At 40.3% G+C, this 22787-nt stretch overlaps 1 protein-coding gene across 3 annotated transcripts in view; it reads right to left on the reverse strand.

Annotated features, from left to right (window-relative positions):
* The window catches only part of DNMBP (dynamin binding protein), a 99606-nt gene that overhangs the window by 55069 nt on the left and 21750 nt on the right, over positions 1 to 22787 (reverse strand). The window contains exons 1-4 of one of the 3 annotated variants that reach the window (XM_087432430.1): positions 15167 to 15186; positions 11264 to 11418; positions 9471 to 9593; positions 635 to 2629 (exon numbers count right to left, since the gene is read on the reverse strand). In XM_087432430.1, coding sequence (XP_087288556.1) covers positions 635 to 2629; positions 9471 to 9593; positions 11264 to 11408 — 2263 coding nt within the window. In that variant the 5' untranslated portion in view covers positions 11409 to 11418; positions 15167 to 15186. Of the gene's footprint in view, positions 1 to 634; positions 2630 to 9470; positions 9594 to 11263; positions 11419 to 15166; positions 15187 to 22787 lie in introns of those variants that run through there. The other 2 variants (XM_087432429.1, XM_087432432.1) reach the window with 2 other exon arrangements.

The following is a 22787-nucleotide window of genomic DNA, read 5'->3' on the forward strand; positions in this document are numbered from 1 at the left end:
TGCAAGTGGGAAGCAGTAAACTGTAGTAGTTAGAAACATGAGCTCAAATCCCAGTTCCCTTGGCAAGTTACTTAATCTCTGCAAGTCCTAGTTTCCTCATCTATAAAGTGGCCATATGAATTATCCCAGTACCTTAGGGTGGCTGTGAAGATTTTTGTGTTAGCAAATGGTAACAAATACTTATTAATAAGTTAATAAATGTTAGCTATTATAATTATTATTATCATGGTTGAAACCTAGTCTGGATCACAAAGATACAAGATGCAGTTTTCTCATGAGTGTTAGCCTGGAAGTCTTTAGTCCTTAGTAGAGCCTGGTTAAGGAAAGTAATATTTAGGGACTTCCCATCTGCCCGACTGCTATGGATGCCATAGCAGCATAGGAGGTATAAATGTCAATGAGCTTTGAGCTTCTTTATCTGAACAGCAAATGAAGTCAGGAGGCTACCGTGGTCATAGGATACACTGAGACAGCAGTTCAATTGTGATAGAATAAGAAATTAGGTAATGAAAAAGCAAATCATTCTTTAATTGGTGAGCACAGATGGTAACATATCCCTAAAAAACATGGGTAGGCTGTTGCTTGGACTTGCGGGTGTCAAGAAACGAGCAGATATTATTTCCTCATCACTTACCTCTAAGTTGCTGGAGTTCCATATTCAAACTCTCGATGTTACTCTCGTAGAACTCAAGATTCTCAAGGGTCTCTGCCCTTAATGATTCCTCTTGCTTCTCCTCCAGCATTAGGTTTAGCTCTTCCTGAGCCCTGCCATACATATCCAAGTCCTGTTCCATTTCCTGAATCCTCACCAATACTAAGGGACACGGGGAGGTCTGGTCTAAAGTCTCCTCCATATTCCCAGGGCTCTCCTTCTCCAAGGTCTCACAGCTAGGATGGTTACAGGGTAGGAGCTTGGAGGGTGTTGCGCTCATTCTCTGCTGTGCCGTCGGGGGCAGGGGAGCTGGGCGAGAGGGTCGCACTGCCAAGGGTGGTTCAGGTTTCAGGTTCTGGTCCACCAGCAAACGGGAAGAAGGGGATGCTGGAGTACAGGGACGGGGTGGTGGTGGCCTTAGGGCCTTTCTCCTCTCAGGCAGCTCCTGCTGCGTGATTAGCTTTGAGGAACCTCGGACAATATCCTTCTCGGAGTTAAAGTCCATGATTGAAAAGTGGCGCAAAATGTTATCTGCTTCTGTGCCGGGCCCTGACAAGCTCTTCTCAAACTCGATCAGCTGTTGTGTCAACTTAGAGTCCAGGTCAATGTTGCCGTCTCCCTGGGAAAGCGCCGTTGCTTCTACAGCGGGCTCCTTGTCTTGCAGACCAGGCTTCATCTCTGATCTCCCTGATGCAGAGCTAAAGCTGGAAGCATTTCCTTTGGATGTGTGGTGCTTTTTAGCACACCTTGCCATGCCCTGGAGCTGAGGCCTCAACTGGCTGGGTCTGACTACCCCAGAGGCTGAAAGAGAAGAGTCACTGTGAAGAGGACGCACGGGCTTCTGAATGGTTTTTGGCTGGGAGTACGTTCCTCTAGGAGGTAGGCTGGAGTAGTCTCTAGTCCTGGCTTCTAGAGGAACAAGGTCAGAGTACTGCTCTGAGCTTGTGTGGCTCCCTCCTACTGTAGAATAATACTGGTTTTCCTGCAATCTGGGATGAAAAGCTACCTGAGGTTGGGAGGAAACACCATTGACTACCTCTGAAGGATCCTTCATGGAAGAGTCTTCAGCAAGAAGCTCTTCGTGCCCCACACCTGGGCTTCGCTGGGGACCTCCTGAGGTGCCCTCATCCCAATAAGAGTTTTTGTTTACTTCATACTCAGAAGCCAGATGATCTGGGGGAGAAGTGGATGTTTCAGAAATAACACAGTTGGACTCCTCTGCTTCACACTCACTAGACTCATGTCCTTTTTCCTCCGCTACTGAGGAGTTCTCTGAATAATCCAAAGAAGTTTCGGGGATGCCTTCCTGTGGCAGATCCATGGTTTCCTCCACTGTTGTTTCAGGACATAACTTCACAAACCGATAAGGAAAGATGCCTGTCCTGCCCTTCAGGGATCCTTCTAGCCAGCCATCTTCTAGAGTCCCCAGAATTCGGATTTTATCGCCTACCTCAAAATCCAGCTCATTCGGTTCCAGGGCTTGGAATCTGTAGAGGGCAATTCCATAGGTCCCTGGCTGCTCGTCGTCCTCTTCCGGCCCTCCTTCTTCTTCTCCTGTAGGGGTATCTACTTCACCATTAATAACGCAGTCATCATGATTTCCAGAACTCACCGACTCATCCACAGTCCTCAGGGGACCCAAAAGTTCTACAAAACCTTCTGGAAAAATGCCTCTTCGACCCTCTAACTCCCCTTCAAACCAGCCTGGTTCAGGAACTCCAATAATGGTGATCACATCCCCTTCTCTGAAGTCCAGCTCCTCATCCAGCTGGGCAGAAAGCCCCATCAGCGCCCGGGCTTGTCCCATGGAATATTCAGGAATCTGGAGCAGGGCACTCTGTGAGTGCCAGTGCCGGCTTTGTGAAGACAGGCTGAGCTCCCGAACACACGAGGATGGGAAGAAGCCCCGGGCACCCCAGCAGCTTCGGCCCTGCAGCCAGCCAGCCGTGACAGCGCCATCAAGAATCACTAGGTCGCCTAAAGAAAGAGAAGCAAAGATAATGACCTCCGTCATCACCCCAGCAGAATATTACTATTACTAACAGTGGAACTCATCATTTTAAACATCTATCAAATTCAAGGAAATATACACCTAGAGTTTTAAGGGCATGAACACTTTTGACAATTTAGTGACAATCTAGTAAATTTTGACAATTTAGTGAAAATATAGTGAACATTCCTGTAAACCAATGGTTTTCAAAGTGTGGTCCATGGAACCCCTGGGGTGGGTCCCCAAGATTTTTTTCAGAAGGTCTGTGAGGTCAAAACTATCATATTTTCTTCATATACTTCAGCAAAAACAACATATCACAGCAGACTGAATATAGACGCAAATATAAGAATCTAGCTCTCTTCTACTAAACCAAATATTAAAGAGATTTGCAAAAATGTAAACCAGTTACTCTTCTAACTTTTTTCATTTAGAAAACTAGTTATTTTTCACAGAAATATGTTATTTATGTTAATATATAATGAGTTTTTAAAAATGAATTAGTAAATATTTTTTAAATTTCTCAGTTTTGGTAGCTAATATGGTAAATATCAATAGACCCACATAAGCAAGAGCTCTTTAAGGATCTCAATAACTTTTAAGAGTGTAAAGGGATTCTAAGATCAAAAAGTTTGAGAAATGCTACTATAAACAACGTTCTTCAAGTCTGTGCCACTGATTAGCTTATAAACGATAAAGAATACATTCATGACCACTACAGTCCTTTGAATAGATGGATCGAATTTCTCACACTAAATTTTATTCAATATCAAATATGGAACAAAGGAAGAAGTCTTCAGGAATGGGTTCTTTGCTGGAGATACAGGGTGTGGACAATAAGCTCTTCCTTTATTTTCTCCAGAGGCCTTCTTGAACTATCTTTACCCTGAAAATACAACATAATCCAATCTTAAAAGAATGTTCTAATAATCAGCACTTTTGTTTTTGAAAATAACCAACAGTTCCAGTCCTGGTGTTTCAGGTTATCTTCACAAAACATAAGCTGAACAGTCAGCATCCGTCTTACTGTTGAAGGAGTTGAGGTAAAGAAAGGATAGGGCACACTGTTTGTTTCTGGAAAAAATAAAGTTAAAATCAGTCTTATAGGATTTGCCTCAGTTAAAAAATTACTCTATAGTTTTGTAATAACTTATTTTATAACAAACTCTTAATTATCTGATTATGAACTATGCATTTTGTGGATTATTAGTTTTAATCTTTTTTTTAACTTTTCTCTTACTTGACGCCTAAGACATCTGTACTTTCACGAGTAGATGCAATCAAGAAATGTGGTGCAACCAGCCCACATAAAATAAGGTCAGGATAGCAAAGTATCCAGCAAAATCATATGAGTCATTTTACAGTCACGCATATTTGAACACTGGCTTATCTTTTAAGGTATCAACACATATTCTCTTGATTTTTAAAAAATTAAGCCTGCCCTACCTGACTTAGTGAATTATATACTCCTTCATTTCAGGTACCACTTCTCCTTTGTATTTTAAGAGTTTGGTACAATCCCTTTCACACAGCAAGCACTTAAGGTCCATTTGCTAATGATGATGATTCTTCAACTCCAAGTTCCAAATTAATTAATTACATCTTCCCTCCCAAACTAGCTCCATACTGCTAACTTCCCTTTTTCCTCTAATTTGTTCTTTCAAAATAGTCATTCCATTCATTACTTGCTCTTTGCTACCACCCTAGTCCAACTCCCATCATCTCACTCTTTTAAACCTTGCCCCCAGACGTCGTCTCTTCCAGTCTACTAAATGATTCATGCCAAATGAAGATTATAAATGTAGCAATTTTATCATGTCCCTCCTCTGCTCAAACTTTTACCACGAGGCATGAAGGCTTCTTTCTACAGCTAAAGGCTTCTTGTCTAATAATCCTATTCTTATTACCTGAAATATATAGAAAATAAGTTTGCTCTGGATATTCTCTAAAGAGGTTTACTTACTAAGCTACCAAAAGGCTATTCTCATGTTTTCACCCCAATGCAACCTGGCATTCATATGCAGTCATGATGCCCCCCCAGGCCCTCACTCCCAGCTGTGCAATATTATCTCGCCTATGAGACCCTATTCCACACAAGGGGATTTTCATCATCTCCTATACAAGCCTCTCCATCTGAAACCTTGGCATACTTCTCTAAAAAACCTTAGAAGCCCACATTCATCTTGGTCATCTGTAGTCTACTAAAGAAACGATTGCTTAAATCACTAATTTTGACACGTATTTTTATATACTCCACAGCACCTAATGTAAGATTCTGTACTTGGTGGTAGGCACTCAACACATTTTCACTGATTTGATACTGTTTTGCTTAGATGTTCTTAAAAAATAGGGTCTTGGTCCTATATTTCTGTATTCCTTTAATTTATGATTCAGTATCCATTGGTCAGAGCTTGGGGTCCTGAGAATTACGAGTGATTTTTTTTCCCACTAGCTCTGAGGCCATTTCATCACTGCCACAGAAGGAACTCACTGGAGACATGGCTACTGTTCAGACACAATAGGCCTTTCGGTGAATAAAGAGAATGAAAGCGTGCCATAACTCCCACTCTACTGGCTTTGAAATGAACTGGCTTTCTTAAAGCTGCAGAATTACAATATTTTCCTTGTTTTGCCAGATCTCTACGAAACCCTTATAATAGGGCTTGTTTTCCTATCAGTTTTCAGCTGGGTGACTGTTTTGATAAGCTTTATTACCTGGCAGACTGTCACTCTGTTGGTTATTTTTATATAATAAAAGTGAATTTTTTAAAAATCACAATTTAGACTCTGAAAAGCACTTCAGAGATAATTTTGTTCAACACCATTATTTTATAGCTCTGTTACTGGGTTTTTTGCATGAGTCTCTCATTTTCATCATTCCCATGGCATCCTGGGTGATTACTTAGGAATGGAGGCTACCCAGCGGTCATTTCCAGACTGCTGAAACAACAATATGAGGAACCTCCGGAATAGAGTGACCAGATTTTGAGAACAGAAAAATAGGAAGCGTGGTGACCCTTAGGGTCAGCCTGAGCCTTTTGATCATACACAATTAATACCAGCCGCCACACTGCTTGTTTCTTCTTGTTGGATTTTTTTAGTCAACAAGAAATGCATTAGGAATAAGATGATAAGAATGAATGCAAGTCTTCTTAGAATCTGAATATAAGTAGTCTGATTCTGCACTATTAGGTCCCTCATTGAATCCTAATGCCCAGGGGACTATGTGCATTATGCAGACTGACCACATATTCTTAGATTTCCATATGAACCATATCAGAACCTTAATTCTGATATCTCACACACATGGCATCACAAATCTTTGACACAAGTGCTTTGACTGATAAATATCATTTATCAATTTATTTTTCATTGGTCTTTTTTTGGGGTAGGGAGGTAGCCTAGAAACATGAGGTTCTAGGCAAGGGATGTACATTCTGTGCTACATAAGGCAATATTAGAAACTTTTCATCACTCCCACTAATTTTTTTTCTTTCTTCTTTCTCTGTCTTTTCCGTGTCATATTCTTGTTTTGATTTTGTTTTTCGTTATTTCTCTCTCTCTTCTCCCCACTCTTAATTTTTTAGGACAGTCAGTGGCCCTGGCCTCCTGCATTGATCCTTCTAAGAGATAACTTTGTTTCTGAGTTTAAACATAATTCAAAATACGGGGAACAGTCCAAAACAACTGGATAGCTTTGGGAAAAGGAGAAAGGGTAACACCTGCAGGAAGAACCAACGGTGGTTCTGATCCAGCTAGAATCTCCCTGGAACACCGTACATACACACAAAACTGCATGTGATTATCAGGAAACAAGGTCCCTGAAGCACATCTACGAACTCCAGGAATCCCAGGTTAAGAATAATAAAAATAGCCAGTCTTTACTGAGTGCTTACCTTGCACCAGATGCCTTAGATGTGTAACCTCATTTAATCCTCAAAACTACCCCAAGGTAGGTGTTATTATCCTCATTTTGTAGATAAGGAAACTGAGGCTGGGAGAACTTAAGTAACCAACCCAAGTCACAGCTATTGAGTATGGAGTTGCATTTAAATCTAGGGCCGTCAGAATTCTTATCCCCTAAGCTATATTGCCTGCTCTAAATATATATATATTTTATAATATAATTTTGTAATTAAAAATACATAATTTTTTCTCTTATTAATCCCAATGATATTTGTGAAAGGTAAGTAAACAAAAGTTAACTAAAGGCAGCATGGTAAAGCAAAACAGATCTCAAACATTATCCCACATGCTCTTAAGGTTTCCAAATCCCCTCCTGACATATATTAAATCACCCAGGTTTCATTCACACAGAACAGGAGAAGCTTCACTCCACACTGAAGGTACTAAGGAAAAATAAAGAAACAACAGGGAACAGGATTAACAGTGCTACAGGACAGGATAAAGGAAACGTACTACTCCTAAGCTGAGACACTGATCTAATGGAAAAAAACAATTTCAATCTAAGAAGCAGAAGGGCCATCCCAAACACTAGACTTGAAAATCTGGAAGCTTAGACTCGAGTGTTATAAACTGTATGTGGTAGAAAACAATACTTTCATTTTTTAGTGATTTTGTTTCCAACTAGTAAAATTAATACCTATTAATGTGGACTGTCATGTATATAAAACAAAAGGAATTAAAATCATTTCTGTGTCTCATGCTAAACTTCCCAGAAAAAGACAAATTGCGTAGTTATTCCTAACTTCCCCATCCTCAAAGACTTGTGTTTTGTTTTTGTTTTTTAATTTTATTTATTTATTTATTTTTTCCCCCAAAGCCCCAGTAGAAAGTTGTATGTCATGGTTGCACATCCTTCTAGTTGCTGTATGAGGGACGTGGCCTCAGCATGGCCGGAGAAGTGGTGTGTCGGTGCGCACCCAGGATCCGAACCCCGGCCGCCAGCAGCAGAGCGCCCGCACTTAACTGCTAAGCCACGGGGCCGGCCCAAAGACTTGTGTTTTCAAATCGCAAGACATATGGGCTACAAGAGATGTGAAAAGCAAAAAAGGAAAGAGAGCTGAATAGTCATTATGTTTAATGGCAGTAGAGTATCAGAGAAGAGAACAAGATAAAACCACTGATAATTAGTATATCTCTTTCTAGTCTCTCTTTTCCTATGTATCCCCCTGCCCTGCATCCTCCTCCTTTGGGCTCCACTTACATCTTCAAGCTCATTCGAGTTGATTGGTTAAAAGCTAGTCAAGATAAGATCTACAGATTCCAGGACCCAGCCTCACCTTGAGTCAGTCTTGGTACAGGTGACTCAGGGCTGAAAGGTCCACCAGGGTCGAATCTCTTAGGTGGCCCTGGGATTTCTGACATGGATTTTAACTTTAAAGCAAGTTCAGAATACCTTAGACTAGTCTTCCCAAGGAAGGGACTCAGCAGAAAATCTCTCTCTTTTTAGTACCTAAGGCTTGACTACACAAGATGTAATTATGAAGCAAAAAAGCTAATTCCAGAAGCCACATCCTCAAATTCCCCAAATGCTGTAGACATACTGCATATTCCCACATAGTATATTCTTACACCCACTATTTGCTCCAGGAACCAGGTGTAGGAAAGAACAAGTCCATGCCATGCACATCCTCTGCACAGCACTGGTGGAAGCCACTGTGCTCTGGCCCTTTCTCCACTCTCTCTGGCTGGACTGATGTGGACTACAGGCCTCCAATGGGAGAGCTGGGAGTAGGGACAGACAAGGTTCCCTGCTATAACATCTTGATCTGTTTCTGTCTGCCCTCCCAACACTGATTAGCAAGAAAGGATACAGAACAGAGGTAGAGGCTGAGTGTAAAGTGAAGTGCAAGAAACTTACTTGCATAGATTTTGAGGATTAAGATCAAAATTTTTCTTTCTTTTCGGGTTAGGGAAGTTTGCTAGGTTTCTCCCTCTCCCCGGCTCTGCTCTCTTTCTCTCTCTCATATGTGTACATGGTTTAAGAAATTAAGCCTATCCTTTTAGTGCCATCCTCAAAAGAGCACGTAACAAAATTAATGACATATCTAATAAGTTCTACCATTTTGCTGACTGTTCTGAGTCATCACAAAATTGGACTACATAAGCCTCAGTTTGCAGAAAACTACTGGTTTCAGTGCTTATGCAGAAATGTATGGACTTAATCAAGTACACTTGTAGAAATGGTTTAAAAGTTCATACGTCTATCAGAGTGCAAGAACTGAGAAATACTCGGAAAGTCACTGAGATTTGGCTGTGACTATCTGTTTTAAACTGCTTCCTTTTAAACTGGTTCTGATGAGAACTTTTAACAATATCTAATGGTACAGTAGTAAAATGGGGCTGTTTTGCATCTGTCTCTTAATTTCCATACCACAATTCCTGCTCTACTATTACACATTAATAAATAGTAATGTTGTTAGCAAAACCATATCAGTTTTTATGGGAAAAAAGGATAAATATAGTCTGAAGTGTGGCTCCAGCATGGGGCAGTGGAAAGAGAAGACTGGACAGAGGATCAGGTGATATGAGTCCACACTCTCAGGCCAAAACTTCTCCTCCACACATAATATTCTTTGAATCTCATTTTCATTATTTATAAAATGCACTTAATAATAATACTCACTTGGTTGCCTCCAGGTCTGTGTTGAGGATCAAATGGAATGTATTTGTGAGAAAATACTGTAGAAATTATAAAAATGCTACTAAAATATAAGGCATTATATTGTCAGCATTATTTTGGCATTGCTGAAGGCTTTCTAGAGGTTAGCCACTTACAAAAATTCAAAAAAAGACCTAGTTGTCAAAATTGGCTGACTCCACCAATCTTATTTGAAACAGTCTACTTTTGGATGATCCACTTACCTCGATGAAGGGGGAGATTGTTCAATTCTTGGGATGTAAATTCACAGATACAGACAAACAGCCTCTCTCCCTCTTTTAGACTGGGAATGGTCACAATTTCCACAAAACTGCTGGGAAACTGTCCTGAAAATACAAGCAAACATTTCCAATGTTGAAATTTCTTTTTCTCTCTGTGCACCAGGACAAAAAACTTTTTTTCTGAGCCCATTTCTAGACACTGAATTGAAAACTCACTGAGTACGTACTCATAATTTAGAGACTCTATTATAGAAAAAGTGCAGTGCACAAAATTAGATGCATGCAGAACACAGAGAATGCAATTCAATCCAGTAAGCATTTACTGGGTGCTACTCTAGGCAAGGTGCACTCAGAGCGGAAAATGAGTAAGACAGTCTTGGACCTCAGAGACCTTAAAATCTAGCTCAGACGTAAAATCTAATTCCAACATAAGTAATAATTCAATTGTGAAATCAAGTATCACAGTACAGTTACACACGTTGCCATGTAAGTTCAGAGAAGGAAGAGAATGGGTCAGGAAGAATATGAAAAATTTTATGAAAAAGATTGCATTTGAGTTTGAAGACAGGTAAAGGTTTTAATAGGTAGTAGTAGACAGCCAGGGCCTGCCAGTTGGAAAGCATAAGAAAGTTTGATTGATTCCACCTTCTAAATTTCTCTCGCATCTGTCCACTCATCTCCAGACCCACCATCTTGGTCCAAGCTATCAGCACCTCTCACTGGATTACTGCAACAGCCTCCCATCCTGCCTCCCTGCCTGCAGTTTTGCCCCTTCCTATCATTCTTCAATCTACAGCAGTGAGCTTTCTAAAATACAAATCTGTTTGTACTTTTATGGTTTCCCATTTCCTTAACTCCCTCCCATGGCATACTCTGTCCTCTGTGACCCAGCTTCTGCTCATCTCCCCAGCACCATCTCCCCCTCCTCAACCATCCATGCCCAACTGAACTTTTCTCAGTCCTTCCATGTTCTTTGTCTCTCACTCCAGGGCCTCTGAGCAAGCCTATCTTCTTTGCTTTGCTAACTCCTACTCATTTTTTTCTCAGCTGAGATATCATTTCTACTGGGAAATAATCTATTATCTCCCAAATGTGAGTTAAGTGTCAACAGAGTCTGTTCTAAGGACTGTATAACATACTGCAGCCCAGACTTACATAAATATACATAAGTTAAGGACTGGATTTAACATAGGTACATAGTGTGAGGGAAAAACTTCCACCCCCCGCAAGCTAATTAATGAAAGGAATTGGTGCTAACATATATTTTAAAGAATAGAAGGAAGGAAACCAGGTGCATCCAGGGTAGAGGGCAGCTTTAACAAATTTGGGCCAATCATGGATCCAGGAAGGAGCGCACAGGATGCATCATGCTCCCTTGAAAAGAATGAAAGAAAGGGTGGAAAATGCTAAAAGAAGACAGCCAGAGAAAACAAGGTGCAGAGTGACTTATGTTCCATAAAAACTGGTAGTGAAAAGCAGTGGTAAACAACAGGGATTCTGAAAAGAGGAGTAATGCATATTTTCAGAAGAGAAATAACGCTGAATACAAAGGATAAAGACCTGGGTAGGGAAGGGAGGCATATGAATAGAAAACTGGGCTGGATGGAATGATAACAGACATCCTCTCCTCGCTGTAGAGACCACAGTATGAATACATATGGAAAACACAAAAGGATTCTGAACTTTGTTGACTTCTGTTTCCCATTCAACCTTTATTTTTAACATGGAAAGAATGGAGGGTCCATTTTGTGCATGAGGAATTATGAGCCTCTTACCTGTCACATCCTCTTTCTTTCCTAGAAGCCAAAATTCATCCACCACTGCCAACACTTCAATAATATCTCCCACAAAGAGCGGCAGCTCTTCTGATACACTCGGGCAGAAGTCAAAGATGGCTCGAACCACGGAGCCAGCCTCCATGTTTTATAACCTGGAAAGAAAGGTCAAAAGAAACAGGAAAGCACAAATATTTAAGACATTATAGTATAGACCTATATCTTGAGAATGATAAAGCTTAAGATCTAAAGATACTTAAAATCAAGTCAAGGCTAAGCAAATAAGAAGTTTGTACTCTATACTTAAAAAAAAAAAATCAAACTACTATCTCATTTACTTCTTTAAAAATAGTAATTTCCTCATACATCTTTCATTTGATTCTCAAAGTCATTCTGGAAGTGAAAAAAAAGAAAAGCGACCTATACCTGTGAGTGACAGAAAAGACGCAAGTTGGGAAATGTAGACTTTTCAATATGCCTGAAGAGGGCAATAAGGAAATTAACATTTTTAAAGTACCAGGCAACATGGTACTTTTAAAATATGGTATTTAGGGGCCGGCCCCGTGGCTTAGCGGTTAAGTGCACGCACTCCGCTACTGGCAGCCCGGGTTCGGATCCCGGGCACGCACCGACGCACCGCTTGTCCGGCCACGCTGAGGTGGTGTCCCACATACAGCAACTACCAGGATGTGCAACTACAACATACAACTATCTACTGGGGCTTTGGGGAGAAAAAGGGAGGAAAAAAAAAGGGAGGAGGATTGGCAACAGATGTTAGCTCAGGGCCGGTCTTCCTCAGCAAAAAAAGAGGAGGACTGGGCTGGCCCCATGGCCAGTGCGTGCGCTCCGCTGCTGGAGGCCCAGGTTCAGATCCCAGGTGCACACCGATGCACCGCTTTTCCAGCCATGCTGAGGCCAAGTCCCACATACAGCAACTAGAAGGATGTGCAGCTATGACACACAACTATCTACTGGGGCTTTGGGGGAAAAAAATAAATAAATAAAAATTATTAAAAAAAAAAAGCAAGAGCTAGATTAAGATGGAACGCTAAAAAATATTTAAAAAAAAAAAAAAGAGGAGGACTGGCACGGATGTTAGCTCAGGGCTGATCTTCCTCAAAAAAAAAATTTTTTTTAAATATGGTATTTAAAAAGTAGGCATTTTAAATATGGCATTTCATTTATTCTTCATAACCATCTTAAAGATTAGGATACCGAGGCTCAGCAAGTTAGAAACTTAATTTGTGCAAGATCACACAGTTCAAAGCAGCAGGGCCAGGATTCAGACCGAGGGCATTCTGGCTGCTACCTACGGAGACTGGGTCTGCAAAAAAAGTAACACGACCTAAAGAACAGCAGCAGGACTGTGCCTCAGTGGCCGAGATTTAAAACGTACTGAAAATAAAAATCCATAAAAAGAACAAGAAAGGGCTACATAGATTGCGCCTCCAGACAAGATTTAGTATGCTACACCAGATCAGGTATGTGTTTTTGGTTCAAAGAAGCCTATGGCCCAACCTTGCCGAGTATCCTTGCACTGTTACAGCGTCTGTGCTGTAATAAGGTGATGTGTCCGTTATCTTGACACGTGTGGCCGAGGAGCCTAAGCATGTGCTTAATCAATAGAAAGGGAGGAAATGAATGGCGTGCATATGCCTACCTGTAAACCATCAGCCATGACTAGCTACATTTCTCCCTAGTCTTTTACAAGGAGCAGCTGAAGATCCCCAGTGTCCGGACCCCAAGTCTATTCTTCCTTATTTACCTCAAGTACTCGTTTGGTGTTGGTAGAGATGAGGACTCTAACTTTCATCTCACACATAACTATAATCACATCAAAAAAGCACTAAGTGCCCAATTACAAAAAAAAAGATAGTTAAAGCTCTGTTACTTTTTTTTTTTTAATTTTTATTTATTTATTTATTTCCCTCCAAAGCCCCAGCGGATAGTTGTATGTCATAGCTGCACATCCTTCTAGTTGCTGTATGTGGGACGCGGCCTCAGCATGGCCGGAGAAGCGGTGGGTTGGTGCGCACCCGGGATCCGAACCCCGGGCCGCCAGCAGCGGAGCCCGCGCACTCAACCGCTAAGCCACAGGGCCGGCCAGCTCTGTTAAGTTTATAATCTAAGAAAACAATGTGGATAAACATGTCAGGCATATAATAAATAGTTCAGTATGTCAATGTGGAGTACCTATAAGAGTTTAATGAATCATGTAACACAATTAAACATTACATATTTAATTTGCACTACTGACTAAAAGGAGCTGATCTTTATGTTACTGAATTTTTTTTCTATAATGAGATGACTTCAGTCCACAGTGGAAAAGAGAAGTGGCCAGTAATATTCCCCACATCCTCTGCCCTCACCTACCACATATTTAAGTATTAAAAAGAATATAATTGTAGCAATCGCTCGCTGAGGAGGCAGCACACCGTGAATGCAAAGCATTAGACTCCTAGAGTCAGAGAGACTAAGGTTCAAGTCCCAGCTCCACTATTTATTAGCTATTTCACCTTGGACATATTACTTAAATTCTCTGGGCTTCAGTCTCTTTGTTCAGAACAATGGAGATAATAATACTTTCATATTGATCATCAAAAGGATGATAATGAAAAAAATAATGATAATTCCTAATATTTATTGAGCACTTATATGTGCCATGCACACTATGCCCTTCCCTCACTGAGTCCTCACAACAACTCGATCGTATATTATTGTTCCTATTTTGCAGGTTTAGGACACAGGCTCAGAGAGGTGACGTAATCTGTCCAAGGTCACACAGTAAGTCAGAGATGGAATGGGAACCCAGATCTGTCTGTCTCCAAAGCCTTAACCAGCATGCTAATAGTATGAAAGCACCTAGGACAGGACTGCTACAGTAGGTACACAATAAATGTTAGCAGTTATTACAAAACATTATTTTCACAATTAGCTACAAGCTCAAATCTGTGTTACCGATGTAGCATCACCAGAGAATGTGCTATTTCAAGCATATAAACACTACAGAATGTACCATTTCAACTTGCCAAAACTCGATTAATTTTGACCATGTTTAAAAATAGACACATTATATACCTCCCTGCCTTCTTCAGGGGAAGACACTGGAAGGGATTTACTCTTTGGTTGATGGACCCAAGTTCATTATTAAGACGATACATTAGTGTACTGTGTTGTAACACATCATATACAGTACTGTGTAACTTTCAGGTCTCTCTCTTTTTGATGTCAGCCTTCCCTCTGCTATCAGTTTATCCCTCTGCCAACTTTTCTACCCTCTTTCTAGATGGTTGTTTTTTAATCTGCTGGGGAGGGGGGACCACACATACACCACCAAAATTGTTAAAAGTTCCCTCAGAAATAAAAAGTGAACAAGCCCTAAATGAGAGGCAAACAAACTCTTCTGTGGTGGTAAAGTACATGTGTAAGTGCGAGAGTTTTCCAACCGTTATTTTTTATGTGCTCTGAGGCCCCTTTCTTATTTTTGGGCTGCCTGCCAGAGGGCTGAAGTTGCCAGATGTCAGACTTCCGCAAACGGGTGGTGTCATAAATATTTTTTTTCCTAAAACAAACAACATTTTGCAAACCTCTTAGCCATCTACACGTTATTAAAATAACTCCTCAAGGTTGGGCCAAGGTGGATATTATTTTCCTTCTTATACTACATTTTCCTAAACTTCATCTCACTATCAGACTCAATATATACCCCATTATCTAAAATATCAAGTAAAGAATTAGCATAGTCCCCCTAGGATGACTTAAGAGAGCTACCTATTACACTGAGGAGTGACTTGTGTGACCTGAAGGAGTTCAACTTTCTCCCTGAGAACCTTTTTTGCTCTAGCAGAAAATGACTCAGAAGCAGAGGAGGGTCTGGCGCAGTAAATACTTTTAGTGACTGACCTCTGGCCCTATTGGAATGAGTGTGTAATCGCTGAGGAATACACATCCTGGAAGGGTGCTGGAGTCAGAGTCTGGCTAAATTACAGGATTCATGCATGAGACCAGAAAGGAGATCTTAGTGTCCTCTGTTTGACGTGGAATAGCATGAATTTCATCTCAGTCTTCTCTGCTCTGTATACACAGGAAAAGCAACTATTATTGTTGCTGTCTGGGCTATTTTAGAGGCCTAGACATATATTTTGAAACTTAATCATAAATAGCTTATATAAGCTGTTCCTCCAACTCCAGATGGAAGTACAAAGAACTGGGGAGGAAACCAGAACACAGATGGGCTCGAGAGAAAGCAGAGGAAATACTGCCTGTATGGCATGTCAGGGACATGGGAAAAGAGCTGTGAAAACACCACCTTCTTTTCTCGCTGGTAAACAGCTGCACTTCCACCTGTGAGGAGTCATTCTGCATTTGAGATGTAAAGGTCCTTAATTCTTCAAACATTTTTAGAACTATAACCCTATGAGGAAAGAGACTTCTGTCTGTTTTGTTTGCTGGTCTAGAGCAGTGCTCAGCACATAAAACGCTCTCACATTTTTAGTGGGCAAATGAGTTCCCGAACTTTAGGAAAATATAGCAAATTGTTCATATCAAAATCTCCACTTCTACTTATCTAAAACAAAATTAACCACCTCTTTTCCACAAACGGTTTTACCTTCCAGCTTGTGTAACAGTGTCATATAAATCTTCCAGATCAAACATTATTATCTCGGACTTCTTCATCCCCTACAGCCCATGGTACACTAATAGCGACAACTACCATTTGAAAATCCACCATGGGGCCGGCCCCGTGGCATAGCGGTTAAGTGCGCGCGCTCCGCTGCCGGCAGCCTCGGTTCAGATCCCGGGCGCACACGGACGCACCGCCTGTCAGGCCATGCTGTGGCAGCGTCCTATATCAAGTGGAGGAAGAGGGGCACAGACGTTAGCCCAGGGCCATTCTTCTTCAGCAAAAAAAGAGGAGGATTGGCATGGATGTTAGCTCAGGGCTGATCTTCCTCACACACACACACAAAAAAAGGAAATCCATCACGTGCCAGATACTGAGCTAGAAGCTTGAATCATACTGCACTGCAAGATAGACAGCAAGGCTCTAGAGCCAGGGTACATGGGTTCAAATCCTAGCGCCACCACTGAGCAATACATTTAAACTCTCTAGTGCATAAGTAGCTAAGCCAGAACCAGAATTCAGGTCTGTTTGACTCCAATGCTCATGTTTTTTTTACTATAAATATCACTCTTCTTAAATCCCACTGGTTCTTCCTTCAAAATCTTCTAGACTTCCATTTTCTTCTCTTTGGTTCGCCAACATTTTATTACGAAAATTTTCAAACAGCAAAGCTGAAAGAATTTTATACCTATCACCTACATTCCACCATTAACATCTTACTGCAGTGACTTTATCACATAGCCTCTCTCTCTTTATCCATTTATCAATCCATATTACTTTTGATACATTGCAAATATTTATTTTTAATTTTTTGATGCATTTCAAACTAATCCACAGATATCTCCCCCAATACTTTGGCATATATATCTTAACTAGAGTTCATTATTTGTTTACAGTTTTGGTTTTTTTTCTTTTTGGAAGTACCACTCCTCTTTTCTTGGCTAAAGGTACAATTCTTTTCTCTGTCAGTGAACCTGGTTAATCGTTTAAACTGTTGATTTTTACACTTTTACATATTATTCAGTTGCTTGAGAATTTACAAGGTCTTCCTATTTTCTATAATTCATGCACATATTCAACAAATATTTATCAAGCCTAATGGAGTCAATCAAATTCCTATGCAGGCTAAAAATCTGGCTCCACTGGGTAGGCTAATCATTTGATGACCCTTTAACCCAATATTCTTTAAATGTTTATTCTCTAATCCTGTTGATGGCTGACAGGAGCATTAAACTCTCCTCTCTTGTCCTAAGCAACTGAGAGACAGAGAGAGAGACAGAGACAGAGAGAGACAGAGACAGACAGAGAGAGAGACAGACAGAGAGAGATTGATTCTTAAATCTGCAGTGACTTTTTTTAGTGCCTCAAGAATATTTTAACACTTTCTATGGGCTTATGGCCTTGGCAGCTACCTCTAAATCCAGTTTTACTCCCATGATGTACAAGCAACATTCAAGATATTGTGTGGGGGATAAGCTACAGTTCCTGCCCCCAAGAAGCTTAGCTTAGTCCCCACCATTTTCCCAAAACATGTTCTGAGGACACTAATCAGCTCCAAAATACAAGAGCTCCATGGTCATTACAAACTTGGGGAAGGCTATAGACCATATTTTCCTCTTGGAGGAAAATACTAGTATATGAAAAAATACTAGTATATGAAAGACCAAGACAACTCAGCCAAGAATCTTTTTTAATCCAACTTTCCTAAACTTGTCTGGCCACAGCACACTTTTTTCAGGTCAAACTTTAGATTTTTTTTTAACCTCATCTCACTACACTTATTCATAGTCCTCTCAGTGCATTCCTATCTGATCAAAATCCTCTCTGCTCCCATAAAGCACTTTCTGTCCAGAACTTGTTCCTTGTTTACATGCTGTTTCTTTTATCCACAGTGGGTTCCCCTGTCTTTCCACATATTTAAAGCCTCCCGCTCTCTACTTCCTCCAAACTATGCCCACCTCTCCCACTCAACCCCACCTCCACCTTTCATGTCTCAGCTCCTAGAGCCCTTGCTCTTACATCATCTTGTAGATTTCTGAGATATCACTGCACACTGGACACATAAAAGTTAAAGCCATGACAGTGAATGTATTAATGAAAACATATTCAGAAATGAAATAACATTTTAAAATGTACCTCACACAACCCAAGTGTCCATCCACAGATGAATGGATAAACAGAATGTGGCATATACATACAATGGAACATTATTCAGCTTTAAAAAGGAAGGACATTCTGACACATGCTACAACATGGATGAACCTTGAGGATATTATGCTAAGTCACAAAAAAACAAATACTGTGTGATTTCACTTAGATGATGTATCAAGAATAGCAAAATTTATAGAAACAGTAAGCAGAATGGTGGTTGCCAGGGGCTGAGGGGAGGGGGCAATGGGTACAGAGTTTCAGTTTGGGAAGATGAAAAATTGATGAAGATAGATACTGGTGATGATTGCATAACAATGTGAATGTACTTAATGCCATACTTAAAAATGATTAAAATGGTAAATTCTATGCTATATAGATTGACCGCAACAAAAAATATTTTTTTTAAGTATGTCATAAAACGTGAGAGAACGTGAAAGAAGCCCTGGGAAACTTCAGTAATTTTTAATAAGCAATATATCTTAGTAAAGTATGTCTGGACATACTTTACTAAAAAATCTCCTGAGATCACAAACTATAAACTTTTACCCTGATAGATACTGATATCACACAGCTTAACGAGTAATTTCCAATGCAGCCTTTTGAAAGAAGATCTGAACCTGGAACAGATTTAGGACACTGAACAATAACCATGTGTTGATGTCTTCTATTTCTCCTCCTAGGTCTGTCCTCCACCCTTCTCCGCCCTGCCTGTGCTCATCAAGGTGCTCCCTTGCCTCTGGCTTCCAGTTGGGTTCAGCCAATGGGTGGCACCAGCAGGAGATCTGAAGGCAGAGGGATGGTGAGGTTGGGGTATTTATTCTCCTGGCTCCTTTCCTGCTAGGCTGTGAGTTGGCTGTGCTGTTCTACTAAAGGGCACAACTACCGTCAGAAGGCCTCCTCAAAACAGCTTTCTCTTGATTCAGGTAAACAGCCGGTTCCCTGCCCCTTCAGGCCTGGGGGCCCCTCCTGCTAGCCCTGGGGTACAGTACAATTCTTTGTTATTTTCCTTAAACCTGTCCATTCCATTCTAAGTAGGACCTCCTCAAATTACCCAATTTGAGCCTGCCTTCTACATTCTGCCGGGCCCCTGATGGATACATGCCCAAAGGAATTTTTAGGATTTATGAGAACTATGCATGAAAAAAATGAGGACAGAGAAAATAGAAAACTATAAAATTAGTTTCCTAAATCTACCATTCTAAATCTAGGGAGCTTATCTAAGAGATAAGAGCTAAAGATATAAATTTTGAAGGCTTTATAAAATATTTTGAAAAATATTGATGCCTGGATTCCCCCACTAAAATATTAGCCCCACTTTTGATGGATTTGGTGCATAGGACCCAGACTCTAAAATTCTTGTTTCGAAATTCTAAGCAATCGATTTTACTACTAGGAAAGTGAGACACAATGTGTGAGAGTTTTGAAAATTTATTTTTTCAGAAAACACTGGTGACACCTTCTACCTTCTTCCTAATATTTCCCAATTCATAGTATAAGTCTAAATTCTGGGATCCCAGAACAAAATTTCTGAGGGAGTTTTCTTAACTGGAAGACGACAGACTGCGGTGTCTCCTTTCTCGTTTGCTCCTACAAAGGGGAAGTGCCGGCGCAACAGGTACGTCTCTGCCTACCTGAGGAGAGCTGGGGAAGGCCCTCTCTACAGGGACTCTGCAGTACAGGCTCCTTCAAAGGAACATGCTTTCACGAGCATCTGGATATTTCCTTATGCCTCAGAACTAACTCCCCAGAAAACATAACCTTTTGGGAATGGGAATCCATTTTAAAAATTTCAAGTCCTAGCAATGAGAAGTAATATTTAACCTCACAAGCAATTGCAAGGTTCTCTTATTCTTGACAACATAGGGCTAACAATAAGTCTTTCTCCTTTGTGTGAAAGGATAAGACGTGTTAGAAAATGAAGTCTAAATCTGTTTCAGGAAGGCAATGAAAGAAGCTAGGAAAACAACATTTCCTCCTCTGGTTTATGTCACTGGAGTTCATCTTGGACAGAAGGCCAGCAGTCACTGCCAGGTGATTACTCAGAGAACTAGCAACTGATGAGGAGGAAAAGTAGAACCCATCTTGATCACGGCGCCCCCATGAGGCAGAGTAGCACGGCCTGGGCCAATCCGTCCTCCTTCATCAGCACCCTCTGCCTACCCCCATGCTCTCCTGATGACAGCAGCACTGACTCACGACGTGTACTTTGGTTAAAGAGGTTATGGAATGTTGGACTGTAAGAAAAAATGAAAAGCCTGTTCTGACTTGGGTGAGATGATCAGAGAAATGAGGGTAGAACAGGAAAGGAATCTGCTATCATAAACCGTCCTTATTTCAAATGTGTCCCAAGTTGGAAGCCAACGACCTCAGCAGACGGAAAGGGATAAATATCAGAGTCTCTGCCAATCATGGAAGGACCCTTCAGTCCTTTTCAGGGTTTAAACCAAACAACTCTCATCTAAAACACCCTAATACTTCTAAAATTTTTTGTTCTACCAAAAGACCAGAATTTAAATTAAGTTTCAGGATTGAATCTTATGGTATAGCTGTTTTAGCTAATTTAAGGATTCTACTCTCACCTCCCACCCCTACATTAAGCTGATGTTTTTCTCCTTTTTAAGCTACCTTAAAAAAAGAATATGCTTATAAATCTCCACATCAATTTTATCTTTTTGATAAAATTGCACTGGTGGATGAAGGTCTCAAGATTAATATTTCAGAACCTACCAAGTCTGAGGAAATTTACATTAATTAAACAATTTCAAATGGGCCAACCTAAAAGCTCCTTAAGTACTCTCTCAGGTTCACATTTCTTATATCATGCATGAACCTCATGGGTGGAGGTTTAAGAATCGCTGACTCATAAATAAATACACTGGACATGTCTGAGCTAAGTAGCTTAGCGACACATTAAAATGAACAGCTCCACTATGCTGTATATGTAACAAATGCCCAGATAATACACACAATAGCAGTTGCAGAAGTGCAGATTAAGGTGAAACTATAAAATGAAACTTTAGGGTAACGCTGCAGATAACAAGGAGCACAACAAACATGTGAAAACAGGCAGTTTTTAGGACAATTTCCAGGATAGGCCAAAAAATTTATTAACCCAGTGTTCCAAGCCACAGGATAAATGTTACAGATTCTTCAAGGTAGCTATCATGTTTCTTTTCTTTATCTGTTTCAAGTACTAGCTAGTTATTCTGCTCAAGAAGAAAATTAAAAAAGACATGAGGAGTCTACCCTTTGGCCTTTCTTAAAGTAACATTCTGGATATTTTGGAAGAAAGAATAAAGACAGGAATACAGAAAAAACTAAAGATTCTGAGGAAGAAAAATAGGGAGGAAAGAAAATTGTGCAATTAAGAGTTAAAAACAACTAAGACCTTTCTTGGTGGGTGATGATAATTTTAAGGAGCACCAACCTCCAAGCACCACGGAAAACAGGGACGAGCAGCTTTATACAAACAAATAACAAAAAACTAACACTTGCCATTTATAGAAACTAGAGCCACCATACCTGAAAGGAAAATGTTTATATGGAATCTTCTGGTAGTTTCTATTCAAGACGAACCAGAGAGTTATGTCAAGACACAGCAAACCCACTGAAGGGCTGATTCCTGAGACGGTGTCAATAAGAAGGATTTAATGTCCTAAATCAGGATGTTCAAACCTAAAACTCAATAACGGAAAGGTTCATCTGATTTAAAAGAGATCTTTGACAGAAAAGGAGGGGCAAGGGTATGATGTAAAGAAAATAATATATCTATATGGAAACCTGTGAATCTGGGAGTGAAACATTATGAATAGTAGCTGGGATGGGAGAAAGGGAGAAAGAAAACAAGTAGGCGATTTATATTACAGACGGCCATGATAGAGAACAAAGATGAGGTTTTAATAATAAGGTTACAAAATTGCTACAGACACTAACAGTAGTGCCTGGTAGTTGATACAAGCTGGAATACTAATTTCCTAACAAATAGCAAGTGCATACAAGCACAGGCCAATTAACTAACTACGTCCTAAAGATGGCACAGAGTCTTGCTGGGCCACCTGAGCAGCTAGCATGTCTGATCATAGTGATTCCTGCCGAGAGGGGTGGAGGGCATAGTGCAGAACTCTGCTCCAGTTCTGCATACTGTTTTGGTTTGCCTTTTTTTTATTTTTAAGTCATGAATAGGTGTTGAATTTTATCAAATGCTTTTTCTGCATCTACTGAGATGATCATGTTTTTTTTTCCTTTATTCTATTAATGCAGCAAATTACATTGATTTGCAAATGTTAAATCAACCTTGCATTCCTGGAATAAACCCTACTTGCTTATAATGTACTATTCTTCTCATACAGTGCAAATTACGATTTGCTACTACTTTGTTGAAGATTTTACACCTATGTTCCCAAGGGATATTAGTCTGTCCTTCTTTTCTTTAAATATCCTTATCAGATTTGCCTATAAGGGTTAGGGTAGCCATATAAAGAACTGGGATGTGTTCCTTCCTCCTCTATTTTCTGAAAAAGTCTGTATAAGATTGGTATTATTTCATCCTTAAATACTTGAGAGAATTCATCAGCGAAATAATGTGCACCTGGAGAACTTCAAGGAAAGGTTTTTAACTAAAAATTCAATACCTTTATCAGATACAGGGCTATCCAAGGTTTCCATTTCTTCTTGTCTCAGTTTTGGTAAGCTGTGTTTTTAATTTGTCCATTTAATCCAAGCTGTCAAATTTTCAGGCATAAAGGTGTT

The sequence above is a fragment of the Ceratotherium simum genome, chromosome 6 (genome assembly GCF_057802395.1).
Source record: "Ceratotherium simum simum isolate JZ-2026a chromosome 6, ASM5780239v1, whole genome shotgun sequence".
Taxonomy (NCBI): domain Eukaryota; kingdom Metazoa; phylum Chordata; class Mammalia; order Perissodactyla; family Rhinocerotidae; genus Ceratotherium; species Ceratotherium simum.